General features: G+C 42.2%; 1 protein-coding gene across 35 annotated transcripts in view; it reads left to right on the forward strand.

Moving 5' to 3' along the window:
* Positions 1-20,925, forward strand: part of DST (dystonin) — a 301,155-nt gene that overhangs the window by 62,638 nt on the left and 217,592 nt on the right. For 34 of the 35 annotated variants that reach the window (XM_077926290.1, XM_077926284.1, XM_077926293.1 and 31 more), the window contains one exon: positions 10,029-10,090. In XM_077926290.1, coding sequence (XP_077782416.1) covers positions 10,029-10,090 — 62 coding nt within the window. Of the gene's footprint in view, positions 1-5,604; positions 5,690-10,028; positions 10,091-20,925 lie in introns of those variants that run through there. The other variant, XM_077926300.1, reaches the window with a different exon arrangement.

Consider the following 20,925-nt stretch of genomic DNA (forward strand, 5'->3'; position numbering starts at 1 on the left):
GGATGCAGCCGGGAAGATTCTGCGCTCAGAGAATCACATGTGGGGAGACCCACACATGCACACAGAAAGTTTCAAAGAGCTATCATTTGGCTGCAAACAACTGTTGCGGTTTTTAATCAGAAAGTTTGTTGAATCACTTGATGTCTCTCTTGTACAGTAAGAACCAGATCTAACAAGCAGAGAAATTCCATTGAAAATAAGAGGATTGCTTTCCGACTCTTGTTTTCAAAGCCCCTGTGTTCCTCTGATATTTACACTTCTCTGACTCCTTCAAGTCCATGGCTGTCGCAAGCCTTTGGTAACAGGAGGGAAGAGAGCACATCTGATTGTATCAAGGAAAGAAGGATGTGAGCAAATACAAGAGGATGCCATTGAGGGTTATTGCACTTGAGGAATTTTGTTTAGAGAATATTGTACTCATATAACAGTTATGTAGGAGGAGGAGCTTGCCAGTGTCAGAAGTTCATTTCAGGAATTTAAAGCTGAAAAACTATCAATCAGTTGTTTTAAAAGAACTTATCAAATACCCCTACCGTCTATTTCATGGCACTTGTTAGACCCCTATTAACACATTCTCTAAGCATAGCACATTAGGTTTAAATAAATACACACACAATAAAAATACACAAAAAGGCATAAAATCCAAGTAGACATCATCATCATCTTAAGTGTTTCCATCATTAATATACTGTGTAAAGATCATTTAGGGCAGAGATAAGACTGCTTTTACTATTTCAGCACAATTAGTATTTATTTGCCTAAAACTACAAAGAAGGCAACATCAAGTAAAGCAAAGCTGCAGGTATTCCCCATTATGGTTGGTGTGGGAGTTGTCATCCTCACAAATTTATTTTTTTGGGGGGAAAAAGTTTTTCCAATGTTGCTGGTGGATACAAAAGATCTTTTTAGTCATGGGCCTTTTACTCACTACAGAAGCCTAATCTCATTGATCCTGAGAAACCTACCTACACATTAAACAATTGTTTTGGTGTAATGCCTCTGCAGTACAGGACAGTAATATGGTTTATGATAACTATGCTGTTTAGTCATTGGTAAAATCTGTTCCAAGTAATCTTTAGCATTTCCAAGAAATAAAAGAAAGACAAGTTGCCTGATAGCCGCCCCTAATTCCTATTTATCCTATGTTTCTTTCTCTTCCCTGTTATGATACCAATTTATCCTAATTTTATTTACCCCTCATCATGTAGCTTCTCATTAGTCTTAAAGCTTTACTTTGTAGAACACCACTTTTGGCAGTAATGTCTGGCTCATACAGGTGAACTTGCAGCTTATTTTCACTATGTAGACTCTTCTGTAAGCAGTAGCCAGAACAATTTCAGTCACTATCGTAGCATTATTTTCACCCACTTCATTATTCAAAATGTCTACTGGGAGTTATATTCCCATACACAAGGAGGGGTGTGTGAAGAAAATAAGTGTCTTGTTCACATGTGAATTGTCTCTCTAGAAAAAATAAGTGTTATATTACTAACAGGCAATAGTCTAGAGCATGATAATAGCTAGATTCACGTGGTACAAATCCATTCCTTTTGCACTACTGACAATATATAGTATGCTTCACACTATAGAGATGCAAATTTGTACAGAACCCTTCAGTACTTGCCACTTCTGTATTTCAGTGCTGAATTTATCCATGGGATTGTGGAGCAATTGACAGAGGCAAATCAGTTACATCTGCCAAAAATAAGTAAGAATTGTAAAATAACTAAGTGGTTAGATATGTTGTCTTGCAAAGTAAGTTGTTAGAACTTTCATGGCTGCACTTGCTTTGCCAGAAGCTACTGAATGCAGTCATTATGCTCCAGAAAGGAAGAAGAGAATGCAGACCCTAAATAAAAGATTGCTGCAAGGCTAAGACCTCTAGTGATTTTCTGCAGCTGTTTCATTCCAGTTGATCTCATTGAAAGGTCCAACAAAAGGAAGGGCAGCAGAATAGAGAACATAATACAGAATGATTCAACCAGAACCTTTTTTTCTTTTTCTTTCAGCCCACACATTCTCCTTGAATTCTGTTTTCTAAGCACTGCACCTAAAGCCCAGTGGGTGGACAGCAATCTTTCATTCACCCACTCTTTTAAAATGCTGCTCAAACTTCAAGAGAAACAACTTGTTTGGTTTGAGAGGCTGGTATATGGATTGCAGTTTAACATTCGTCTTATCTTATCGCTAGGGTTGCAGTTCCTGATCTTGAGAAGCACAATAGTACTGCCTTTCTCCTTCTTTCAGATGCAGTGATTTGGCAGTCCATACACTTCCTTCGTTTGTTGTGGTACATAACTCAGCCTCACATATTACAACAGGTTGCAGAGGCAGGTGGATTCTTGTTGCATGGTAGTATAGATTCTGGTTGCATGGTAGTATGAAGCCAGACCTGTTCTGCTTTTTGTCATGGAAATTTTAAAGGAATTTTAAAGGAAATGTTGAATTTGGGTGTGGTAATCTCTTTTCTCTTCTAATGAAATTTTCTGAAAAGGGCTAAAAGGCACAGAAAATGTTCATTGTTATGGTGGTCAGGGTGTATGTAGTCTGTAGTACAATTCTGTGCAGTATGCATGCAAATACATATTGCTCCCCCTCCTTGCATTCCCAGTGTACAATCTGGAGATGTATCCTTGCTTTTTAAACACCTTGATGCAGCAAAGATATGGAAGCCTTAGCTTCTTTGACTTGTTCCTCCCCAGACCCCATCATTGACCCATTGGTGATGTTATCACCTAGCCTTGGGTGGAAGCATTGTAGCTCATGTATAAGGTTGCAGATTCAAACTCTGGCATCTTTAGGTACTTCAGCATTTGGAAGTGCCCTGTGACTATGGTGATCCTTCTTGTTTGCCCTACCTGCTGTGAACCATATGCCTCTATGTTCTTACAGCAGGTAGAAGAGGTGAAACATTGGAAGCTGTCAGTGACAGGGTATACTGAACAGGAATGTGAAGCTGTGCCTCCTTATCTCCAGTTACACTAGAGAATTTAAAGGAACAGTGGTAATCTCTCTCTCTGGGTTGTAACCTGGCAAGTCAAACATGCCTCCCCACCTGTAGTTTGGTCAGTGAGGATCTGGGGTGAAGGGCAGGTTTTCCCTCAAGCACAACAGCTCTCTGAAGCACTGTGCTCCAATTTCTTTCCTAAGAGCAAATTGCAACCATTCACTTAATTGAGAGCCAGTAAAGAGTTCCAGTAGGGACGCGGGTGGCGCTGTGGGTTAAACCACAGAGCCTAGGACTTGCCGATCAGAAGGTCGGCGGTTTGAATCCCCGCGATCCCCGTGAGCTCCCGTTGCTCGGTCCCTGCTCCTGCCAACCTAGCAGTTCGAAAGCATCTGGTTTGCCAGAAGCGGCTTAGTCATGCTGGCCACATGACCCGGAAGCTGTATGCTGGCTCCCTCAGCCAATAAAGTGAGATGAGCGCTGCAACCCCAGAGTCGGCCACGACTGGACCTAATGGTCGGGGGTCCCTTTACCTTTTAAAGAGTTCCAGTAAGAATCACTATGCTCAGGTGATCCCGGACACTGATATTTAAGCTTACTCATCTGTTACTCATTCTTGTTCATGCCAAGAGTGTATTGGGACCTGTTCTTTATATATGCTGGTTAACTCCATGCAGTCGGAAAGCAAGGAGACATTCTGTCGCATACACAGAAGTCTGTTGTGTGAGCAGGGATACAGCCTCAATATGGAATTTAATAATTTTGCTTGATGTGCAGCTTTTGTTGGCAGAAAAGAGGAAACTCATTATTGAGGTGCTTTCAAAACAAAGCTTCTCCATGAGGAAATGGCAGGAGAAGGGGAAATGCTTGGTTCTCCTGTAAAATATGGTTGTATAAGTTAAGCTTTAGGCAATCAGTCCTTTCGTCTCAAACAGCTTTAAACAGCCTAACTGTAGACTTCACCTCTTGAAACCCTGTAGACAGTCTGAAAGATTAGAACAGTGAATATAGCATGACCGCCCTTCTCTATGCGACTGTTCAAAATAATGCCGGAAGAAACTTTTTAAAACACAGCTGTAGAGAGGGCTGGTGCCCACTTAGTAGTGGAGAAAATACATGCCTGAAATACCTTTCTTGGAAGAGCATATGCCGGCTCCTGGCATTTGCCAAATAAGCCCTGTTTATGTTGGTAGCAGTTGACTCTGGTGCTTGAGTTGAGGTTAGGCTGTAATTTGAGAGGAGCCCATATGTTTAAATAGAAAGGGTAGATATTTGTGGTTTTTGTTACTTTAGTTAGTCTTTCTACTTCCCAGTGAATGTTCTTAATCCAGTGCACACTTTTAATGTTACATCAGCTGTCATTTTAGACATTTCGCAAATCAGAGTAATCTGTGACCTAGTTGCTTTTTTCTTTCTTATTCGACCAGACTACGCTTTCCATCATCATTGTCTATTTGTCATGCTAGTTGGGGCTGAGGGGACTTGTATTCCAAGCAATCTGAAGGGCATCAGGTTGTGGAAGTCTGATAAAAATATTGAGCAGAAGAAAAGGCTACAGTACCCCCTATGACTTATAACAGGGAAGGTGTTGGAGTGATTAGGAAAAATCACCTACCCCTACATTTTAGAACTACCAGAACTGAGACCTGGTCTTCCCATGAAGCAAATGAGATGGCAAAATAGTGAGGTGGTAGAATGGAGAGCATCAGAATCTCACATTTTTAATACTGACTTTTAGCAGCACCTTCGGGTGCAAGTAGATAAATAGGGACCGCTTACTAGCGGGAAGGTAAACGGTGTTCCGTGTGCCGCGCTGGCTTGCCAGAGCAGCGATGTCACGCTGGCCACGTGACCCGGAAGTGTCTGCGGACAGCACTGGCTCCCGGCCTATAGAGTGAGATGAGCGCACAACCCTAGAGTCTGGCAAGACTGGCCCGTACGGGCAGGGGTACCTTTACCTTTACCTTTTAAAAAGAAAGTCAACACAGCAGTTAAGGCGGAACTTTTCTTCACGATTAGCTAGTTTTCTGCTGACAACTTTTCACTTTTCTTTTGGGGACGAGAGAGAAATCAAAAGTAATATGCTCTCCCTGTACTCCAGAGTGCCACAGTCTTTCATACCACCTCAGTTGGTTGCATGTATAGATTTAGCTTGAGTGAAATCACTTAAAGGAGGGGCAGTGAATGTGCATTGAAAGATATAATCGGCATATGTCTGCTGAGGATAAAAATCAGTATTAATATGTTGGGCCTATATTACACATTAGGCTGGAAACAAGGGAAATATGACAATCCTAGCTGGTAGTCTGCACATTCCCCCACCCTTTTAATTAGGTAGGGCAAATCTTTCAGTATGACTGTAATGAGGATATACCAGAAAAAGTACCCAGTCTATATAAAGATAAAACTAAAAATTGTACCTCTTGCAACAGTTGTGTTTTGAAATACAATGTAAAAGACCATTATCTGGCTGGCTGTAGCAGGCATGTGATTGCTAATGTTTACTTAAAAAGGGGAGTTCCTACTTTCCCCCCCTTCTATCAGAAGGAGCCATTCTGTCAACAAAGGTATTTCGTTTTCTATATATACACACACACATGCAAAAGGAAAAACTAGTTTATAGCCTGAAGTTGAAGAGTTTAAGAAAACTAACAGCACCTTACTCACCTAGAATGATGGGACAGCTTCCTAGGTGTAATCAGGAATGGAATACAAAATTGGTGGAACTAATGTGCTGTACGGGTTAGTACTAACTGTGCTATGTTTTATGCTTGTTTTACCAGTTTTGCTTTGGAAAGAAAATGTGCAAAACTAGTCTTTGGAATTGCAAACATATTTTGCTTTCTTATGGATTAGCTCAGTTATCCGAGGTGTTGTTTTTTTACTTTGTTTTCCAGAGCCTCTGGTTTGAAAGACTTGCTGTAAAAGGCTCTGAACTTTAGTCCTGTTGTTTGTGAATGTGCTGGACACTGTCAAAGTTATATGTTTACAACTTGGTTTTTATGTGTCTGCATCTGACTTTACTCCATTTTACTGCTTGTAATCATAGTAAATTTGCAAAGCATTAATGCATGGTTACCTTCTAAGTTCCAATATTATCCCAAAGTAAGGATATTATATATTGTGAGATCCAGTCTTTTTGCATTCTGGCAACATTTTCTGGTACGGCTTTAGTTGGAATTATGGTGGTAAGTAGACGTTTGGTTAACAGAGCAATCTTATACATGCCTACATGGAAGTAAGTCCCACTGTGTTCAGTGAAGCTTACTCTAAATAAGTGCGCGCCTAGGATTTACAGCCCAAAGTGTCCTAGCATGCTCCAAAGACCCAAAATAATGTCTTTGGCTGGTATCCAACATTATTTAATAAATAAAAAATGCTGCAGTGTTTTGTTTTGTTTGTTGTTGTGTTTTGTATTTCTGTGTTGTTATATTGTAAGACGCCTGGTGATCCTTGGATGAAGGGTGGTATATAAATTAAGCAAAAAAACCTGTAGAACTTCAAGTCCATTTATTTCTGTGGATCTATTCTGTGACAATCACTATTAGCTTTTTACTGTTGTCATGGCATTGCTGTTCTAAGTATAACACAATTGCAGTAAGAGGCTTACAGGAGTGGGTGCTGGGAGCCGGTCATCAATAACTCAACAAGACTTCAGTGAAATTAACTCTTTATTCAAAGAGACAAGACAGCTCAGGAGGCCAGGCCTAGAGAGCACAGCAACTCTTCCCGGTAGAACTTGATCCTATGAGGTGGTTGTGAAGACTGAAGGTCTCCGCCTTCCCACAGCTGCCTAAGTCTCCTCCTCCCCTGGTTCCTTCCCAAGCAATCTGAGACTGTTGTCTTGCCTGTCTTTGCTCCACTCTCTTCATACCCTTTCTGGTTCTGGAAGACCAAATGGGAGGGGAGCTAGTCACAGCAGGAAGGGGGAAACACCCTGGCTTCTTCACCAGCCTGACTTATCTCTGCCAAGGCCTCTCCAGCCTCCGCTTCTGCCTCTGATTCTGGACCACTCTCTGCCACAGAGGCTTCCTGCTCACTAAGCCCTGTTACCTCTTCAGCTTCTGATACCTCCTCCTCCCAGTCTACTTCCTCTTCTCCCTCTGACCAATCATTGTTGTCCCACCACCAATCGCCTGGCTCTGGTCCTTCTTCCCTTGGGGCTTCCCCAACTGGTGCCTCCTATCACTCATCAGCAACTATCAAGTTCAAAACGGAGGCATATATTAAAACTGAAATGGGAATAAATGGCATAAGCTGGAAGAATCAAAATTTATTTTTACAGCAAATGTTAATATGACTTCTAATATCAAAAACATTTGAGGACTGAGTGAAATGGCCCTTCTTTTATCTTTTCTTTGTTTGAGGGTAGTGTAATGGGAAGATTTTTTTAACAGACTTTTTTCCAGTGTGAAGTTGATGAAATTCTCCAAAAAAATATTGAGAAAGGGACTTAATATTAGAAATGCCAGCAGCACGGGCTCTTTCCACTTGCTTTTGGTTTTTGCTGCAGTAGCAAGCAACAACGGTGGCAATATAGCAGGCTTCCTTTGTTGGCGGCCTAGCCGCCAATTTATATCCCCCACAATGCCCCATACATTGCATAATTCCAGGGCCAAGTGGGGGAGGGGAATAGCTCCTTCTACCAGATAATAATAGTACTACTACTGAGAATATTTGCAGATATTCTGTTAAAAAACCCCCACCTTTTTCCCCTGGAGGAGTTTCAAAAATAAAAATTCAGTACCTGATTTTTACAGGCATTTCAGCTCTGTTCTAAAAAATACTTTTGCTTCCCCTTCGTTCTTGAGTTATTCTGCCATCCTGCGCATTGCCTTTCCCAACACAGCAGTGCTTGATTACCTTGTGAAATAGAGGACAAGACGAAAAATTGATACATGTGTTGCGATCATCTTAATTAAAATGGAAAAAACCTACTCCTTTGCTTCTTTGTCTTCGTTATGTCCAGAGAGACATTGCATACCTTAAGCATCAGTTAAGCCTTACTCTGTTAGCAAATCCAGGAAAGGGCGAATCAGCAGATGAGGCCGCTCCCACTTGTCCCTCTCCCTTTGTCCTCCCAGAGTCCACTCCAGCTCTGAAATCCTGCTTGTTACAGCAAACTGGAGGAGGAAGATAATAGGATTTAGAAGGGCAGGAGGTTACGACCGCCTCCTCTCCCAATTGATCAGCAGGTTTAAAAGAAGAGGGGGAATCTTTGGGTTCCAGCCTGACAGCCCTACTGGAGATGTTGATTGGTTTCCAAAGTTGCATAGAATTAAAATTCACGGAACAGCTCCGTATTTTAGGGATATGTGGAGGTGTGTTATGGCTGTCTGTTCTGGTAACTGATCCCATTCACTTTAGAGCTGTATTCTTCCACTTTCAATCCCAGGACACACCTTTAGCCTAAACATTCATTTAGGGACCCACTTTCTTTTCTTAACCATATAGTTGTTTTTCAGTAATTCTGCTGTTGTGACCCACCTGAGATCAGGCTGTGACCTGGTAGTGGGTCCCAACCCACCAACTGAAAGCCAGTGTTTTAGAGGAAGGGGGCAGCAAGAGCTGCAAATGGACACGGGTGCTGAAACTGTCCAGAAAAGCAACCTTCTGGTGTCCTGTAAGCACCTAAAGAAAGATGGACACTGCTTTACAGACAGCAAGTGGGAAAGAGCAGTATGGAAGAATAAAGTGAGCTTGGGACCAGGTGTGAAATGTGGACCAGTGAAAATTAGCAGCTTAGAGAGTTTTGTGCACTTGCGTTTGTGGTATAATGTCCTAAGCTTTGACAGGAGCTGGGTGGATGGAGACTATCATTGCAATATTTCATTTACGTTTAATTGGGCTGAGAAGCAAAGTTGTAGTCAGAGTGCAATTTCTGATCTCCTAAGCCACAAGTAGCCTCAGGAGAGATTACCTTAAGTGAAGGTGACCCACCCTGTTCCCTATGTGAAAGTGCACATTTAGTTCCTTAGCAGAGGTCCTGCTTTGTGTCTGTTCACCCTCTGTTGGTTTGTTAGATGGGTATGTGAGACTGGACTTTTAAAATAATTATGCATTTTTTCATTTTTGAAACATGGACATGCATATCAGACAAATACACCCTCCCCCACTAGAACTGCACAACAAATGGTGTTATAAAATATTGACTCTTTTCTAATGTCCTCTTTTTTCAGATTATAAGTCTTCACCATATTGTTCCATGGGCATATGACAGTAGACACAACCAATCAGCCCTGCTAATATATGCAAAAAAGCAATACCAGCCTTCACTATTAGTCTTTTTCTTTTTTTGGCTTCTGCTCACCTTCACCCAAGCCATCAGTTTATCCACGAGAACAACATGCCACAGTCTCCCATACTTCTCCCAACATGCGTGTTCCATTCAGTCGCCGCACCTCATCTGTAGGGCAGCAAGGCGGCTTACCAAGTCCTTTCAGCATATGGCTAAGACCATTTTGTTGATGGTTGCAAGCTCGCAGTGTTGCAGAAGTATCTCAACAATGTTTTTTTGGGGAGGTGGGAAGTTTGGGTCTTTTTATTATTTTTGTATTTGTATTTTATTGTTTATGTTGTTTGCCGCCTTGAGTATCCGAAGTGATAGACATTATTTTAATAATATACAAGTCAGGGATGTTGTTAAACTACAGGCTGCATCATCTCTAACCATTGACTGTGCCAACTTAGGGTTGATGGGCTTTGGAGTCCAACAACATCTGGATCGCAGCATGTTGACAAGCCCTGATATAAATAATCTGGAATGTGTATTTGTTGGCATCCTTCTCTGTAGAACACAGTGCCCCTCCCTATTTAATCAACTTTTTTTTAAAAAAAAAATCAGTTTAAATTAGTTTTCAGCATTTTTGGTTCTTAATTTCACCACCTCTCTCCTGTTCGACTTTGTAAGTGGTTCTCTTGTAGTTTGTTGTAACAGATGTTTCAAACCAGCTTGCGATGATTAATTGAATCTTCACCTTATCTTTTCAAGCAGTGTGAAATTTTTTTAACATAACACTCCCAGACCTTAGTAAGTACTATTTTTAGAATTAATACAGTCTTCTTCTTTTTCCCTCCTCAGATGAGCGGGACAAAGTACAAAAGAAAACATTCACAAAATGGATAAACCAGCACCTTATGAAGGTCAGTTCGCAAGCATGCTTAATAGGTTCATAATATCTGTGTAGCTTCGTAGCAACCCTGTGAGTGTAAACTTGGCAAGGTTTTCCACTGAATATCCTATAGACATTTCCTTTGTTTGTTTGTTTTTCTTTAAATGATAGAAAAGTCATGCTTTGTGTCTGCAACTATTTGTTGATGCTAATGGATGAACGGTCTTAAACCATAGCGGTCCAATCCTAAGCATGTTTACTTGGAAGCAAATCCCACTGATTTCATTAGTAGGATTTACCTCTTCATAAGTATTTTTAGGTTTCCAAACCTAAGTGTGTGAATACAGTGGTACCTTGGTTTAAGAACAGCCCAGTTTATGAACAACTTGGATTAAGACCGCTGCAAACCCAGAAGGTGTTTTGGTTTGTGAACTTTGCCTTGGAATAAGAACATGTTCTGCTTCCTGTTGAGTGTGTTCCGTTTGTAAATTGAGTCCCCCGCTGCTATGGGAAAGCACGCCTTGGTTTAAGAACGCTTTGGTTTAAGAACGGATTTCCAGAACAGATTAAGTTTGTAAATCAAACTTAAACCAAATTCCGGTTATCAACTTAATCTGTTCCGGAGGTCCGTTTGTAACCGGAAACCACTCATAACATGAGGCGCTCTTTCACTAATGGCACCTCCTGCTGCTGCCACACTGCCGGAGCGCGGCTTCCACTCACATCTCGGGGCAAAGTTTGCAACAAGGGGCATCTACTTCCGGGTTAGCGGAGTGCGTAACCTGAAGCATTCGTAAGGGGAACAGTACGTAACACGAGGCACCAGTGTATGAGATATGCTGTAGGTGATTTCTTTTAACATCAGAGAAGAAGAGAACTGTTTCATTTGAAGCACTATCTGGGGCTACCATGCCTCCTTATTGGGGCTACTGTTTATATGAAGACTCTGCATCTAAAGATTCCTGTTTCGGGGCCGTGACAGTGTGAGGTAGTCAAAGGGAAGAGTAAGTGAGGGAGAAGAAGAGATATCGCCACCTGAATGCTCCTCCAGTGCTGATGTCTTAGCCTCCGCCACCATGAGAGAGAGAGACTGCATCAAGCAGTGCAGTAGACTCCATGTGTGGTGACAGCTTATTATGTTCCTTAAATCTGAATTGTGATCCTTCAAGCAAAACGTGCTCATAGGTTTTTAGGCAGCTGTTGCAATGGCTGCAGTGGTTTGCCTGTCCTTTGCTAACACAAAGTTTACTCTTGTGTGTCAATAAGTGCCTCCCTTGTTTCTGGAGGGTATTGCTCCACACTACGGGGAAGGAAGGGTGTTAGAGCAATATGGTTCAGACAGCGCACATTATTCACGTATATATTATTTGTCCACTCTTCCCCTGCTTACTTGGCTGGGGTAATCTGCCCTGGAACCCCCAGCTGTTGGAGCAGAGTGTGGGATGATATTAGATGTTTCTGCCTGAATTCCTGAGGCACAGTAATTGGTAGGGTTCTCTGAAGACCCTAGTACAAACAGTGTAAGCAGTATATGCAGGGTCTTCACTCTATAATAGGAGAACAAGACAGTGATGAGGGTGGGGGGTGGAGCAACAGCAAGCACAGAGTAAGAATTAGATAAAGCCAAATATACTTTTCTGTATTGATGCATTGTAGCACACTAACATATTTTTAGGAAACAGAAAAACACAACCTTAACAGCGCAATGTTATACATGCCTACTCAGAAGTAAGTCATACTCGGTTCATTAGGACTTACTCCTAGGTACCGTATATACTTGTGTATAACCTGACTTTTTCAGCACATTTTTTATGCTGAAAAAGCCCCCCTCGGCTTATACTCAAGTGAGGGTATAAGAGGCTGTTGTCGGGGGAGGAGGAGGAAGGAGCAGCCTGAAAGCAGCCCTTTTGGGCTGCTTGTTCTTCCTCCGCCCCTGCCGTCACTAGCCTCTGCCTCTCCGCAGCACCCTAGGTAGGCAGGGGGACGGGAGGGGCTGGGTGGGGAGAGAGGAGGCCCCTCTGCGGTATGTACATGCACACACGCACTCCAGCCCACCAGGAGGCTTGTGGTGTGGTGAACCGGCTTATACTCGAGTCAATAAGTTTTCCCAGGGTTTTTTTGGTAAAATTAGGTGCCTCAGCTTATATTCTGGTCGGTTTATGCTCGAGTATATATGGTAAGTATGTAGATGATTGCAACATAATAGCATGGCCCCAATTCCACTGAGAATTAAGTCCTGTTGATTTCACTGGGGAGGTAAGATTGCAGCCTTAGTGTCATTGCACTAGAGAGCAATGATCTCTGGAAGGATTCCATCCCTGTTTTATGGTTTCTAGAGGTGAAATGGTATTCCATGCCCCAAAGCTGTGGGTCAATGAGTAAGGCAGTAAAACATCTATCTATCTATCTATCTATCTATCTATCTATCTATCTATCTAAACATGCACAGCCATTAGCCTCCTTGGTAGTATTCAAATTAATGATGTTAAAGTAAATTAATTATTCCTCCGGATTAATAACTTAGCAGGCTAATATTGTTAATATATTAATTCATTCTCTTTGGTATGGATTGTTTGCAATTAACACTTGATTAGCATAAACTTTGATTAATATTTTATTATTTGTCCTTGCAAGGTATTAACATGAAGGGTTATTTTACCAGCTAAAACCAGCTGAAGGCTTTAAAATTAATTGATACATTATTCAGCAAGCTGTTTCTTGTTATCTGTACAATATTGCTGTATGCAGATTAGGGTTTGAAAAAATATTGGCTTGTTCCCCGCTTCAATTGTGAACTGTGCCATTTATCCCGAGGGGAGTGGTTGGATCTTATACTAGCCCACATGCAGAAAATTGTAGAGACTGACCAGTATTTATTATGCCACATACAGTGCCCCCCCCCATTATTTCCCCTCATTTATAAATTGTGGTTACAGTTGTGACTTTTTGCATATGAGGACAAAAAAGGTGTCCAAGTAAACAAGCCACCAATTTTTTTAATTTGTATAGAAGTTTTGATCTTTAACAATGCTTGCTCTAACAGTAATATGTAGCAGCAATCGTGAAAGTACAGCTTCCATAAAGAGATGATGAGTTCTGTTGTTTTTTTAAAAGAAAACACCAACCCAAAAATACTGTCGAGCTTTTTAAAATCAAATTTGTTTTTTTTTTTTAATATAATTTTTATTAGATTTTCAAATTTTAATACAAAGCAAAAAAGAAAGAAGAAAGAAAGGAAAAAAAAGAGAAAGAAAAAAGAGAAGAAAAAGAAAAAAGGAAAGGAAAAAAAAGAGAGAGAAATAATCACAAATAGATTCTTTCATAACCCTCTTTCATTGACTTCCCCCCACCCCCGCCCATGCATCCCAATTTTCAAACTTAATTCAGCAAGTTCTTGTTTCATTCCTTAAACCTCTTCTTATTATATTTAAACTTAAATCCCTTTATTAGGCCCAACTTATTTATCCCATTTTCTTATATTCCTTAAATTCTTTTTCTAAGATCGATCGAGGTTCTTTTACCATAAATTTCCCCATTTTCATGTTAAAATATAAGTCAAAATTATAAAACTCGAAAGTCATAAACTAGTTTCAAAACTTTCTATTTTCCCCCTCCCTCCTTGTCCGGATATCTGTCCCTTCCTAGATATCTGCCCTCTTATAAGCCTCCTAGCCCGGATTCCTCACATCTGAGGCCTCTAACACCATTTGAGTCTCTCTCTGCCTGTTTTGTTGATAATCCTTCTTATTGATCTTCCAGTCTCGAGGGATGTCCAATACAGTCTCTTCACCTTCTCTCCAGTCAATCCTAGTTGAAAGGACTTGCTGCAGGGGTTCTGCCAAATATTCCCTTAAATCACGTTCACCAATGCCAGAAAAGAGGAGGAAGTCCCAGTTATATTTCTTCATTATTTCAGCTTCCCATCTGTAGTGTCCAAAATCTTCCTCCTTTACTTTTCTCTTTTCAAAATCCATAATCCAATAAACTTCTCTGTCCCCTTGCTGCATGAAGTCCTGTTCCTGTACTTTTTGCCCTCCAGACTCCTTGTCCTCCAACTTCAAAGAAACTTTTTCCAGTTCAGCTGCAGAATCTTTCAAGGTCAAATCCTCAGTTCCGTCAGTAGAGTTGCTTGTTTTTGAAATCAAAGCCGTGAGCTGTTTGTCCATAACTATCTCTTGCTCTTGTAGAGTTCCCACGAGAAAAAGGGCTCTTTCTATTTCCGCTTGTAATTTTCCTTCTGCAGCCATTGTAATGTCTCTGGTCTCCCCTAGGGGGATTGCCATTTTTTTCCCCCTTTACCAACAGTCTATTACTTTGTTATTACTTGTTGTTACTTATTTTCCAGCCACTTCTGGTTAAATGTAACACCTTTGGATCAGAGAGATATAAAGATACAGTTCTTGTCTTGATTCCACTGTTTGACAGCTCAGATGACAGCTGTCAAACTCCCTTTCTTTCAGGCTAGGCTAATACGGAACACTCCCGGATCCCGGGTGGGGGTTCCCCAAAATTTTCCCAAATACACCTCTTCCTCCAGCACAACTTAAAAAGACAAAAAAGAAAAAAAAAGCTTATTTTCACAAATCGATGGAATCTTCTATCAGTCCCAAAAGACAACGATCTTAGGCTTTCGCTCCTTGCTTCCGATCGTGCATGCAAGGGGGGGGGGGTGCGGACTTCCTTTTGACACAGCCCCCCCGTTCGCCAAATTAAAAAAGTTGATTTCTTTTAAAATCCAAATTTCGTTTTACTCACGAGGGTGTTTGTTTCAGTCCAAATGTCAGGAAGAAAGTTGACGCTCTCCGGCAATGGCTTGCGGCTTCGCTCCACCGAGGTAGCGATCGACTCTCAGCACCACTCCACTCCTCAGACCTTCTCCGCAGCCTTTAAAAAGGCTCTTCGACTGTCAAGGAGGGCGCTTAAGGTGCCCACCGAGTCACCAGGTCCACAGGTATCCGCACCTGTGGTTTCTAAGGGCCCCCGCGTCGCCGGCGCGGCAAGACCCGTCCTCGATGGAGCCGATTCCCTCCGGAGTTCGGAGGGAATCCGCCATTAAACCGATCGCGTCAACCCGGAAGTCCTTTAAAATCAAATTTGAAGCCTTCTCTGTCCGCTTTTAAGCAAAAACAATGTTACAGATTGCCCATGCAATATGTAGCTTAGACCTCAAAGCAGTCTAAGGTTACACACTGACAGAAATGTAAAGTGATACCAAAGTTAATGCTAACTGAGGAAGGAAGAGGGAGGTGCTCATGAGCCCATGAAGCCATCCTAATCTCCTAACCATTGCTGCATCATGCAGTGTTACCTCTGAATTGGGTCATTGATCCCACATTTCAGTACAGAGTTTAAGGCTATTATTTGGGGCTATTTTGAGCCTTGTCATCCAGAGATGAATCAATACAGATGCCCAAACTACCATGAAGTAAGCTCTCTCACTATGCAGTAGATTACTTACCAGTTTCATTCTGTCATATTATAAGAAATATTTTTACCACTCCTCATGAGGTTAAAACTGACATGCAGCACTCATGGATGTGCTGCAGAAATATCTGAGGGTTATTTCTCAACCTGGCATCCCCCCTTCCTTCCATTGCATTCTGTCGCAGGATCTCACCCAAGGTCCAATGAGGTAAAGAAATCCACATCCAGTTACGATATTTGTCTCTTTATGGTTCTGCTTCCTGAGTCTTCCAAGGGAAAACCTGTCCTCCATTGCTATTTCCGCAGTACTCCGGTTGGGGTTCAAAGCCAGTATTTATATCTGATTCTCTCTTGGCTGTGGATTTTATCCAACTCAGTGATATCCATTGTAAAAAGGTAAAGGGACCCCTGATCGTTAGGTCCAGTTGCGGATGACTCTGGGGTTGTGGCGCTCATCTCGCTTTACCGGCCAAGGGAGCCGTCGTACAGCTTCCGGGTCATGTGGCCAGCATGACTAAGCCGCTTCTGGCGAACCAGAGCAGCACACTGAAACGCTGTTTACCTCCCCGCCGGAGTGGTACCTCTTTATCTACTTGCACTTCGTGCTTTCGAACTGCTAGGTTGGCAGGAGCTGGGACCGAGCAACGGGAGCTCAGCCCATTGCAGGGATTTGAACCGCCGACCTTCTGATCGGCAAGCCCTAGGCTCTGTGGTTAAACCCACTGCACCACCCGCATCCCTCATATCCAGTGTAGACCTACTGAAATCAAGGGACTTAAAGTTAGTCATGACCTAATGTGATTCCATGGCCATCTGGGGTGTACTAATGCCGACCAGAGAAACATCAGACCCAACCCACAGTCTCACACAGTTATTGGCATTTTAAAAAGGCTCTCTTGGTTTTGGTTGTTGCAAATGTTATTTCAGGATCGAGAAGGAGTGTACCTCTTCAGCACTTCTGTAGTCCTTTAGAAGGGGGTAAGGGAAAAGCTGGGCCTTTGCCTCAAAATAACCCCCCACATCATTTAAAAAAAAAAAAAGTTTTATCTTCCTGAAGCGAAGTGCACCTTCCTGTGTTTTGAAAAAAATAAATAAAATAAAAGCCGGGGCGGGGGGGGGGGGGGCAGGCACACCAGCAGCTTTCCCCTACACCAAAATTCTCCCCTATACTCCCCTATACTCCATTAATTTGATTGTAAGCTGTATTACTTCTAGGAGGCTTGGTACAGAGAGTGGAAATGACACTTGGGGGCTCTTTTTGACTTAGCTATTTTATGCTTCTAGGATTCCTTTAATCAGTGTGCTCTTTTCTGTGGCGAGGTTTTTGGTTGTTGTTTTTTAAAAACCTGTTCCAATCTTAATTATTGTGTGTGCCTGAAGCCAGAATAAAACATGAAAGCCTTTTTAATGTGCATTCTGGATTTATTTATTTATCTACTCATTTCTAGCATTTTGGAATAAGACCGTTTCAGAGCAGTAAAATCAGTTCCACAAGCCTGCCTTTGAACCTGATGATGGTATCACATTCCCTACAGTTGCTGATGTCTTCAGCTATTCAGTACGCTAATTATGCATGACTAAGGGAATTGGGGGGCATTTATGAAATATACAGGCAGTTAAGGCACACATCTGAGCTGGCTAGAAATTACTATTATTGGTTGAAATGAGGTTGTATGCACTGCATATAGCATGATTATGATTTTGTTAAATAAAATATTTAATAAAATATCCTTGGAGATGGGAGTGAATGTAAGCCCATGGTTATTTAATAATTAGGCACCAATGGAACTACTCCATCTCATCTACAGAAAGGAATAGGAATGCATGGGACTTTGGACTATAGTGCCAGAATATGTACAAAAGAAATAAACAGTGCTGTCAGCATGCTTGGAAATAATGCAGATGATTTTGCACTTAATGTGTCACCTGGGGGATGTAGTACAAAACACGAAAAGGTCTGTGCTGCAAACTCAGATGTATGGTGATAAACACCACATAATTCCTTCACGGATACTTTATATGGCACGACAGAAGAGTGTTTGTGGTGGTTGAGGAGGGGGGAAAGGGAGTGTTACTGGAAGTGACAAACCCAAGTAAACAAGTGAAATGGAATTATAATTTCAGACAGCACAGTGACAGGGTTTAGAGGTCAGTAAGAAGGAAGAGCATTGAACTGTCAGCACTAAGTATGATCTGGGTGATATGCAAATGCCAAAGAAGTTTTATTCAGGAACTTTGGTTGAAAGGTGGTTTAAAATATATTGTTGTTGAAAGATCCTTACAATCGGGAACTTTCTACTACAATGTAATTTCAAAGCAACTGAATTGGTAGGAATTATTTAGAGAACATTTGTCAAACATCTTTGAGGTTGCAATAGATATTATTAACTTAAACCAGGGGCTGTAGTCCTACATATGATGGGCATAATTTAATCTTGCCACTGGGCTGCTGATTCTTCTTCTTCTTCTTCTTCTTCTTCTTCTTCTTCTTCTTCTTCTGTGATCACTTATAGTCAAGTAATATTGTCTTTCATGAACAGGGTCTTAACAGTGAGCTTGTAAGTGACTGTGGAGGCCAATTCTGGATCCACACGACCTTCCACCGTGGGGGCATAGGTTTCCGGGCAGGAATTGATCAAGGTGAAGGTTTGCCAAATGTGCCCTCCTCTTAGCACGTTTCTCCCTTTCGTCCTGAGTTGGAGCGTCTTCAAGAGAGCCAGTGTGGTGTAGTGGTTAAGAGCGGTAGTCTCGTAATCTTGGGGAACCGGATTCACGTCTCCGCTCTCCACATGCAGCTGCTGGGTGACCTTGGGCTAGTCACACTTCTCTGAAGTCTCTCAGCCCCACTCACCTCACAGAGTGTTTGTTGTGGGGGAGGAAGGGAAAGGAGAATGTTAGCCGCTTTGAGACTCCCTCGGGTAGTGATAAAGCGGGATGTCAAATCCAAACTCCTCCTCCTCCTCCTCCTCCTCCTCCTCCTCCTCCTCCTCCTCTTCTTCTTCTTCTTCTTCTTCTTCTTCTTCTTCTTCTTCTTCTTAAGTCCATGACACCTTCATGGGGAGATTCCCATCTGCAACACAGGACAAACAGGCCTTTGTGGGGTGGGAGGTCTGTGTGTAGCTCCTCTATCCTCATATAGACATTCCTCTCTGCACAGTGCTGGTTACCATTTTTTCTCTTCTCTGGAAGAAGTTGACAAGAAAAAGAAAAAGAAAGTGAATAGATGTTAAAAGATACTGTGAAAAAAGAACAGCCTCATTGTGTTCAGCTTCCCAACTTTCCTGCCTCTTTTGTTGAGAAACAGAATTGATGCCTGTTTTAGCACCTAACTGCTTTTGACAAGACGACTCAACAAGACTGAGGGAATAGCGCCATCTGCACAAAGGTCCTTGTATCTTGTAGCTGCTATTACATGGACTAACAATGTAATACTAGGGGAACCATGCACAGTTTGGGTATGTTGCCATAGGAGTCGCTCAGCAGCTTAACTCAGATGCAAATTTTCTTTGGGGTAGGAGGAGTCAGAAAGATTTACCTTGCAAACAAGAAGACAAATCTGAATAAAAATATGCAGTGTTTTAAAATGCAGCAGCATCCCTCCAAGAGGCAACATATATTGAGAGTTTCAGAAAGGATCAAAGGAAACACTGCCAAGACAGGGAGGACACGGACATGCGCCCTCCTGCTGTGGCTTCTGCTTGCCTCGGGTCTTAGATAGCAACAGAACACAGCAGGGACCCCAGATGTGGTATCACTCAATTAAAATGGAAGCTAAAAGGTGCTTTGGGAAGCCTTTCATGTGTATAGGCACACACCAGCTGGAGCTACAAGTTAGTATTTATCTGGCAACCAGAAGGATATGTTATAGAAAGAAGAAAACAGGGGAGGAGTTGCTATGTTTTCCTTACCATGTGTGATCCCTCTCCTCCTATGGGTATATATTAATAATGCACTCAGGCTCTCTTTTCCATTTCCAGTGCTTACTGACAATCAAAGTCCGGAAAATGTTGACACCCCACATTATAAAATCTGTGAAAGAGAAGAGAGGGACAGTCCTCATTCCTATAAGAGGGAACTCTTTGGCTTTCCAGATGTTAGAAGCAGTGGTCCAGTGGTCAGGGATGATGGAGTTGGAGTCCAGCAACATCTGGAGTGACACAGCTTCTATGCTATAGGGACACTTTTTACTCTGTAGCAGGAACCCCCCCACCCCAATCATTCTGTTTGTACAAACTTCATACACACACTCACACACTACATACGCCACATTTCTGTTATAAATTCATAGAAAAATCAACCATACGTCGGATTTGCACTGTTCCATTTTTATTTTACTCCATATGACAAGGACTATCAAAGGGGAGTGGCTTGGTCCTGGTCAGCCATAATCCCTTCAGCATGCCAGCACATCCACAGGAGCCCTGCCCATTTGCTATGCCAACCCTGATGATCCCAGACAGAAGACAATCAAGATCACAAAGAACTTGCATATGGGAGTCGATTCAGCATGGACTGAAACAAAGGACAATGATCAGATCTTCCCTCTGGGGGCAGGAAACTGCAAACTCCCCTTTGTCTCCTGGAAGTGACTCATGGGGAGGGGGGAAAGAAGGAACCAGCCAGGTGACAAGACACTCAGGTTACCACCAACTCCTCCCTCAACCCCTCCTTTCTGTAATGTATGCATGATGTTTCTGGGGGTGGGCTTGACCTAGAGGAGGGGAATTTCAAAAGTTTTTATAAGACCTTGCACACTATTTTTCTTTGTCTTTCCTCTCACCTGCAAGTGAGGGGAGCACCCTGTCGCGACAGTCTTTCTTCAATAAAGACCAAGCCTACAGGCTGCTGATTTGCTTCAATTTACTCTGGTTGGTGTCTTTGCTTTTTGTCCAAGGGAGCCCTCGGATTTTTCTGGTAACAACTCCTCAACAGAATTTTATCTAGTGACAAAATAGATGTAAAAGATTTTCATACTCCTTCAGCACTGCTTCTGTACAGGCAGAGCCACTTACAGTCAGTTGAAAAAGGATATTGTCCTGGTTGGCGCTATAGAAATAATAATCAGAACCCTGCTGATAACTGGTGCATAAGATATATGTGTGCATGCTTACATGCATTCACATATGTAAACTGATCATATAAGCAGTTTCTGTTTTAGGGAGACTTTTCTAAATGGCTTTGCCTTTTGGGGCGCTCTGCATGTTGACCATGGAATTCTTTGACATTGCAAAGGGTTCTGGGGTGTGTTCTTGGTTTGTGCATTACCAGCTTGACCATTGAGGAGAACCTGAGAACTCCTGAGGTATACCAGGGATCTCCAATGAATATTGCTTATAAGCCAGCAATTCAAGCCATTGCTGTCCTGGAAATAGGAGATGGGGCAGGCTAGGCAATCATTATCTCTCCAAGGAGCCACCAACAGACCTCTCCAATACTCGGCCC

This window comes from Podarcis muralis, chromosome 3 (genome assembly GCF_964188315.1).
Source record: "Podarcis muralis chromosome 3, rPodMur119.hap1.1, whole genome shotgun sequence".
Taxonomy (NCBI): domain Eukaryota; kingdom Metazoa; phylum Chordata; class Lepidosauria; order Squamata; family Lacertidae; genus Podarcis; species Podarcis muralis.